Here is a 7,237-nt window from a genome sequence, read left to right on the forward strand (position 1 = left end):
TGTTGAGCCAACCACACACGGTGAAGAAACTACCACCAACTGTTGAGCCCCCCACAAACGTTGGAGAGACTACCACCACAGTAGAGCCTACTACGACCGTTGAGGAGACAACCACCACAACCGTTGAGCCAACAACAACAGTTGAAGAGACCACCACTACAACAGTCGAGGAGACCACAACCGTTGAGCCAACAACAACAGTCGAGGAGACCACCACCACAGTCGAACCCACCACAACAGTAGCTGAAACAACAATCTCAACCGTCATCGATGAGACCACCATCATCTCCACTATTGAACCTACTACAACAGTCGAGCCCACTACTACGGTCGCTGAAACAACAACCGTCGTTGATGAGACCACCATCATCACAACCGTGGAACCTACCACAACCGTTGAGGAGACTACCACTACGACTGTTGAAGAGACTACTACCGTTGAGCCAACCACAACCGTTGAGCCCACAACTACTGTAGCTGAGACCACAACTGTTGAGCCCACTACGACTGTTGAGGAGACCACAACCGTTGAGGAGACTACTACCGTTGAGCCAACCACGACCGTAGCTGAGACTACTACCACGACTGTTGAGGAGACCACGACGGTTGAGCCAACCACAACTGTTGCTGAGACCACAACTACCACCGTAGAGGAGACCACAACTGTTGAGCCCACAACTACAGTTGCTGAGACCACCACAGTTGAGCCCACCACGACTGTTGAGGAGACTACAACTACAGTTGCTGAGACCACAACCGTTGAGCCAACCACGACCGTAGCCGAGACTACTACCACGACTGTTGAGGAGACTACCACCGTCGAGCCAACCACAACCGTGGAGCCCACAACTACCGTAGCTGAGACCACAACTGTTGAGCCCACTACGACTGTTGAGGAGACCACAACTGTTGAAGAAACCACCACCGTTGAGCCTACTACCACAGTAGCCGAGACCACCACGGTTGAGCCCACTACGACTGTTGCTGAGACCACCACTGTTGAGGAGACTACTACCGTTGAGCCCACTACCACAGTAGCTGAGACCACAACTGTTGCTGAGACTACCACGGTTGAGCCCACCACAACGGTTGAAGAGACCACCACGGTTGAGCCCACTACCACAGTAGCTGAGACTACCACAGTTGCCGAGACCACCACCGTTGAGCCCACCACAACTGTTGAAGAGACCACCACGGTTGAGCCCACTACCACAGTAGCTGAGACCACCACGGTTGCCGAGACCACCACCGTTGAGCCCACCACAACTGTTGAAGAGACTACTACTGTTGAGCCTACTACCACAGTAGCTGAGACCACCACGGTTGAGCCCTCCACAACTGTTGAGCCCACTACGACTGTTGAAGAGACTACCACAGTTGAAGAGACCACCACCGTTGCTGAGACTACAAGCGTTGAGCCCACAACAACCGTCGACGTCCCAAGCACAACAGTTCAACCCACAAGCACAATGGACGCAACAACAACCTCAGCACTCCCGAGCCCCGCCGAAACCAACAGCCCAACTCCCTCCTCTGAACCAAGCCCATCCACCTCCCCAACCCCAGAACCAAGCGGAACTCCAACAGGAACCTACATTGGAGCCGGAGTAGGAGCAGTAGCAGCCCTAGGAGCAGCCGGAGCAGGTGCCTTCTTTTACAAATCCCGAACATTCTCGAGTGCAGTCTCGAATGCTGCGGCCGGTGGTAACGCTTTCACGAACGCTCAAGCCAACCCTCTCTATGCTTCGCCTCACACAATGTACGAGAACCCGCTCTACCAGCCCAGAATTGATGTAGATGCAACGGATGGGGCGATTTGATCAAGTAAGGGTTTAGATAGATTGGTAGTTTTTAGTTTTCGTTAGGTTTTTTTCTTTTTGTTTTCTTTCTAGTTTTTGTTTGTTTTTTTTTGGTGGGGAGGTTCTTTTTTTTTTTAGTATAGGGTAATGGATATTTAGGACATTTTTTCGATAGAGCTGTTTCTTTGGGATTGTTTATTATCATTTTTAGGTACTTTATGGAATAACATTTGTTCCTCATTTTGAGGAGTTGTCCATATGCTTTGATTCCTTTGCGTTGTTTGTGGTTTTTATATGGTGCGTTGTTTGTGGTTTTTATATGGTTTTTGGGATTTAAGAGATGGCACTGTGAGGTGGTCGATTGAACGTGGATCATCTTGAACTGAATGGACTGCAGAGCCATCCGCCTCCTCAAGCACGTAGAAACGACAAAAGCACTGTACTGCAAGTGGGCAATTTGGATTTGCAGAGATATGCAGGCGGAGGGTGGGCTGGTTCTGCATCTCGTTCTTCCGTCATGAGGTGATCGATTGAACGGGATAATCTTGGATTGGATGGACTGCACACTCTTGCCAGGGATGTTACCGCGTCGTCAAGCACGTAGAAACGGCAAAAGCACCATGCTGCAAGTGGGCAATTTGGATTGCCGAGATATGCAAAAGGGGGGTGGACAGGTTCTACATCTCAGTTCTTCCGCCAAGGTCTTTTAAGCATCAAACGGCGAAAGGCAACGGTGATAGAGGTGGTAAATTATCCAAGTGGAACGAACGAGGAGACATTTGGTATTCATCGTTATTTCAGTCTTTCAGCCAAGATAGCCTACAGTAAATACTTGTTCCCAGAAAACCCAGGAGAGAAAATGGCCAGTTCAAAATACCGATAAATCCATTAGACAAACTATATTGAATTCCTAGCGCAACAGGGTAAACGCTCCCCCAATTCAACAAAAAAATAAAATAAAAAAGAACAAAACCAGCCCTCAAAGAGCCGAAAAAGCCCAATTTCTGCAAAAGAAAGAGAACGAAATCAACTACACAAAGATTTATTCAGATTCATCTTCTTCGTCCTCATCATCGGCTGCAGCAGTTTCGCCAGCCTGATACGCCCTCAGATCCTTTTCATATCGGATCTTGTCATTTTCAGCCTTCTTTTCGTAGAGCTGGTTGGTAGTTGATAAAAGCAGAAGTCATCAGCATTCCTTTTGTAACATTGTAATAGTCAAACACTACATACCTGCTTGTCAGATTGACTAATCTCTTTCCATTCTTGACCCAACAACTTGCCGATCTGGCCTGAATGGAATTTGCAGCATGAGGAAACAATTTGCCATCGTCCTGCAGTATCAAAAACAATCACATACCAAAAGTAGCGTCCGGGTTCTCCTCCTTTATTCTTGCCCTGTTCTCCTGCGAGAAGAAGAAAAAGGCGGAAAGAGGTTTCTTGGGTGCATTGGGATCCTTCTTTGCCCGTGTCTTCCGACCGGTCGCAGCCTTCTTGGAGGCCTTTTGGTCCTTTGCTTTAGCTTCCTTGGGCATACTAGAGTGTGTATACAAGCCTTGTCTTGTTGTCTGTGCGCGATCACGCGGTGGATCTTGGCCGATGCGAGATGTACAGTCTGGTTGAAGTTGGCCGTGTGGGAAACGCGTTTCTCGTAGGAGAGCAGCAAGCAAGCAACGCAGTGGGCGAGGAGTGAAAGGGGGGGCCGTGCGTGGGCGCTTCTGCGTGAGAAAACGAAAGGCCATTGGACCATTTCCATAAATAGACAAAAGGCGCATTTTCATATATCTTTATATGGATATATTGTATTAGGTAAGCATTCGGACTTTTGGACTTACGAGATGACGGTTGGGATGATGACGGTTGGGATGATGACGGTTGGGATGATGGGGTTATGGCACAATGCAAGGATAATGGAACAATAACAATGCAAGGATGGGGAATGGATTCAAGTAGAACTGGCCTTTTGCCATGCTGGTAAACAGTGGCAGGATGCGTAAGGTTCATGTCTAGCTTGTATGTCTCACACATACAACACATACGGCAGCTGGTTGGTGACCGGACGCCTTTGACATTGAAGCAGAGTTAACCTTTTGTATTTTGGCGTTATGCATGCTGTAAAATATACAAGAGGTTTTTGGATCGGATAGAGTTCCATTGATATAGGCCCCCCGTTTCCGGACAACTGCATGCATGTTAAAACATCCTGAATAATGGGATCTGTCGAAGCGTGGAGCCGAGGCAAAATCCCAGCGGCCAATTCGGGCTCTTTCTAGATCCTAGGCTGAGAAGCCATAACAAACGCTCCAATTTTAGGTACAGAAATCCCTGGGCGACTCCATCGAGCTTTGCATTCATAATGTACCTATATTTGACTTGGACCTTACATCGTGTTGGTTTTTGGCGCTTCCACCCAAGCAAAAGTTCCGGTGGCTCCTATTCCTCGTAGACAAGTCGACCATATTAAAAGCTGGTTTAACAGCGCTTGCTCAAGGTCCTGTGTGACCATAACCCAACAAGGTTCAAAAGCACTCTTCCGACTTTAGAGCCAGCCGCCCAAATTGAGACAGAATGATGCACCCTCAGACCAAGAACAAGTACAAAATCTCGTTAACAGCGGTGTTGAACGATGAGTACGAGAGTCCTTTCTCCCTATCAGATTTTGAGAAATTCGTTCAAAAGGAACATTCAGAGGTATTTATCAGGCTGGAAAGGCGGGTTAGGCTGGATATAGACATACGAGCTCGCAAGGACCAAGGAGGAGAACGTTATGGCAAACGCGGAACGGGAGTGTTTGGTATAGACAGAATCGGAGGTCCATACTCTATAGATTTGACGTGGACGTGGGGTTCCACGTCGGGTAAAATGAACAAAAGTCGCTATCAACCAAAAAACTCATCAAAAATACTCCTCATCATTAGGAAAACCTCGCATTCTGGCACTCTATAATGCGATACCGGGAAAACGCCTCAAAGGTCTTTCAAAACTGTCCCAGTACCCTTCGCACCCGTCGAACGGGCTCCCACAGCTCAGTACGAAGCATGTCCTCTGTCTTCAACTCAACGGCATCCCTCCAAAACCGAACAGCAACAGGCAGTGTACACGGATCTGAAGAACCACTTTCAGAGGACAAGGAAAGGGAACTAGCCGCCCTCAAAGATGAGATTGAAATGATTGTAACATTGTACATGATGCCTGGAAGTGATAAGGAAGTGAACCTGCCAGCTGCAATTCGCAAAAAGGTGCTGGTAGATATCAACGAAAAGAAAAACTATCATCCAGATGTTTTTAAACATGTCTTGGAACATACATACATGATGGTGAGTTTTTTCAATGATTGTGATTCCCTTTCAAATATATTCCAGTTTCTCATACATTCTTATTTGTTTACAGATGAAAACATCAACGTATCCAAACTTTTATCGGCACGCTTGTCACTACCTTCAGCAAAAGAACCTTCCATTCCCCGAGAAACGCCCTCAAGAGAGGGAGTCTGCTGCAGCGGTAGCAAAGGACGTACCAGCACCGCAAAGAGATAGTGCTACGGCTCAGTAACATGGTGAGAGAAAGGGAATATCTGTGTCGAATAGCAAATATCCATAGTTGATGATGCCCTGAACCCATCGATCCAATCTATTTCGTGAAATGTGATTTTGGGTTGCTAGAGGTAGATGAGCGGGCCCTTTTTTTTTGTTTACACATAGTGCAACACTCTAGAAAATAAGAGTGAAGTTGTTGCAACACGACTCTGTTGGTGAACAGCAGGTTTTGACAGCACTTGCAAAAAGAAGATACTCTCCAAGTTTCTTGGTCATGATACATATACATGTTGGGGACTTTCAAAAAAGTGATCAACAAGGATTTTTCCGTTTAAATACATTTTTTCCCAAAATCTTTATACAGTTTTACAGTTCACGATGGCCCGAGTCACCAACTCCTTCCGGATCAAAGACCATCACTTGTGTTTCCACCGCCTCCGATGCCATGTTATTACTTGCCGTTACAGTGACGGTCACAGTGGCAGTGGCCGCTGGAGATGCACATACCGGACATGGTGGGCAGAACACAAGGGGACATTGCTGCTTATTCGTTGGAACCGGTGGGAGTTTGGAGGGAACAGGGCAGATTGATGTGCTAGGAAATGTCGAGAATGGATCTACGACAAACAACCGGAGGATAGCGCCAGTCAAAAAGGCGATGGTGCCGCACAGGAACAGAAAGGTCAGACTGTAGGTAGTAGACGTCCATTGTTCACTGTGTTCATGTGCTGTCAAGGGCGTTCGTGACGGCGAATCTTCCACAGAGTGATTTTTTGCGCCAGGTTGATTATGCGGTGAGTCGACTTCATCGCTTCTGAAAGGGGGCGGTGTTTCCATCTTCATCTCACGTTGAGAACGCAATGATTCCGTCTTTGGACTTGACGCTTCCTGTGTCGGGAAGACGGTGGCAACGGAAGCCCTTCGTTTTCCAGCAGCGGCTAGATTACTTCGCGGAGACAGTAGGCCAAACGTCCCCCCGGTAGGTAGCTGCTTTAGTATATCTGGGGACGGCGACGATGATGATGCTGGTAGGCTCGATATGCGCAATGGATGCTGGCAAAGAAAACGTGCCGCAACATAAGACAAGAGAAGAACGCTACCGCATTACTAATGCACAGTATACCTTCATTTCGATACCTCCTTCTTCTCCACTGACTAGTGAATGAGAAGATTTTGGGCGTCTGCGACTAAACAAGAAACTCCCGTTGAGAATGTTTTTGGCGGATGCAAGAGGAGTTTGGCCCGCAGACCCCGCCGCCTCGGCCGTAGCCCCTCCAGTGACACTCGATCGAGCCGTTCCAAAGGACCCTCGACTACAGAGAAAACGTAAGGGTTCGACATATTTCAAAAAGCAGCGCAGGACAATGGCCAACCAACCTAATCTTCTTTCTAAGCCTCTCCTTTTCCCTCGCACGCAAATCCGCATCGCCGTGCTTGCCTATATGTACTCGTTTGTTGTTTACCATGACCGTAAAAGTATTCTCGCCTCCAACAGCAGACGACAGCATGCCAGCCACACCAATCTTCTTGGAGCTGGACGCCACAACACGAATCGCACCCGCAAAAGCACAAATGTCCGACGCCGGAACTGGAGAGTGTCCACGCCGATGCACAGATTCCCACTGACGTATAGCAGACCGAAGCACTCGGACCTTGATCGAATGCTTCGTCACCTTGTTCTTTGGTGTAACCTTTGTCGTGGCATTACGGGCTCCTAATCCATCTCTCTTTCCTTTCGCATGTAGCCCAGCCCCTCCAGCGGATTCACTTCCAGATTCATACCCGGTACTCTCAGTCCCGCCATTAGAGCTACCAACGCTATCAGACAATGATGTTGGAAAATGCGTTGCGGAGTGAGTTGGTGGTGGTAAGATTTCGGCAATGTCAATTTTGAAGATTCTG

The 7,237-nt window shown here is 48.0% G+C and overlaps 4 protein-coding genes across 4 annotated transcripts in view; 2 read left to right on the top strand and 2 right to left on the bottom strand.

The window, feature by feature from the left end:
* SPPG_05250 (uncharacterized protein) overlaps positions 1-1,820 on the top strand; it is a gene marked incomplete at its 3' end in the record, with an annotated part of 4,665 nt that extends 2,845 nt beyond the window's left edge. Inside the window, exon 3 of the mRNA XM_016753475.1 lies at positions 27-1,820. Coding sequence (XP_016607918.1) covers positions 27-1,820 — 1,794 coding nt within the window. The remainder of the gene's footprint in view (positions 1-26) is intronic.
* Positions 1,821-2,624: 804 nt separating this feature from the next.
* SPPG_05251 (uncharacterized protein) lies at positions 2,625-3,501 on the bottom strand. The gene is made up of 3 exons (XM_016753476.1): positions 3,160-3,501; positions 3,033-3,091; positions 2,625-2,958 (listed from the first exon to the last, which is right to left on the bottom strand). The coding sequence occupies exons 1-3, from the start codon at positions 3,332-3,334 to the stop codon at positions 2,842-2,844; spliced, it is 351 nt and encodes a 116-aa protein (XP_016607919.1). The 5' UTR covers positions 3,335-3,501; the 3' UTR covers positions 2,625-2,841.
* A 689-nt stretch (positions 3,502-4,190) lies between these two features.
* SPPG_05252 (uncharacterized protein) lies at positions 4,191-5,687 on the top strand. Its single transcript, XM_016753477.1, has 3 exons — positions 4,191-4,490; positions 4,718-5,116; positions 5,190-5,687. The coding sequence occupies exons 1-3, from the start codon at positions 4,368-4,370 to the stop codon at positions 5,349-5,351; spliced, it is 684 nt and encodes a 227-aa protein (XP_016607920.1). The 5' UTR covers positions 4,191-4,367; the 3' UTR covers positions 5,352-5,687.
* A 14-nt stretch (positions 5,688-5,701) lies between these two features.
* SPPG_09267 (uncharacterized protein) overlaps positions 5,702-7,237 on the bottom strand; it is a gene marked incomplete at both ends in the record, with an annotated part of 5,584 nt that continues 4,048 nt past the window's right edge. Inside the window, 3 exons of the mRNA XM_016757424.1 lie at positions 5,702-6,388; positions 6,459-6,648; positions 6,713-7,144. Of these exons, the coding sequence (XP_016607921.1) occupies positions 5,702-6,388; positions 6,459-6,648; positions 6,713-7,144 (1,309 nt within the window). The remainder of the gene's footprint in view (positions 6,389-6,458; positions 6,649-6,712; positions 7,145-7,237) is intronic.

This window comes from Spizellomyces punctatus (genome assembly GCF_000182565.1).
Source record: "Spizellomyces punctatus DAOM BR117 chromosome Unknown supercont1.8, whole genome shotgun sequence".
Classification (NCBI taxonomy): domain Eukaryota; kingdom Fungi; phylum Chytridiomycota; class Chytridiomycetes; order Spizellomycetales; family Spizellomycetaceae; genus Spizellomyces; species Spizellomyces punctatus.

Excerpts from the sequence above, each read along its gene's own strand:
- SPPG_05251 (XM_016753476.1), bottom strand. The coding sequence starts at position 3,334 with ATGCCCAAGGAAGCTAAAGCAAAGGACCAAAAGGCCTCCAAGAAGGCT. Across the intron at positions 3,092-3,159 it reads GAACCCGGACGCTACTTTTG|GCCAGATCGGCAAGTTGTTG; the intron begins GTATGTGATTGT and ends AATTCCATTCAG. Across the intron at positions 2,959-3,032 it reads TTAGTCAATCTGACAAGCAG|CTCTACGAAAAGAAGGCTGA; the intron begins GTATGTAGTGTT and ends ACTACCAACCAG.
- SPPG_05252 (XM_016753477.1), top strand. The coding sequence starts at position 4,368 with ATGATGCACCCTCAGACCAAGAACAAGTACAAAATCTCGTTAACAGCG. Across the intron at positions 4,491-4,717 it reads TTCAAAAGGAACATTCAGAG|GAAAACCTCGCATTCTGGCA; the intron begins GTATTTATCAGG and ends CCTCATCATTAG. Across the intron at positions 5,117-5,189 it reads TGGAACATACATACATGATG|ATGAAAACATCAACGTATCC; the intron begins GTGAGTTTTTTC and ends ATTTGTTTACAG.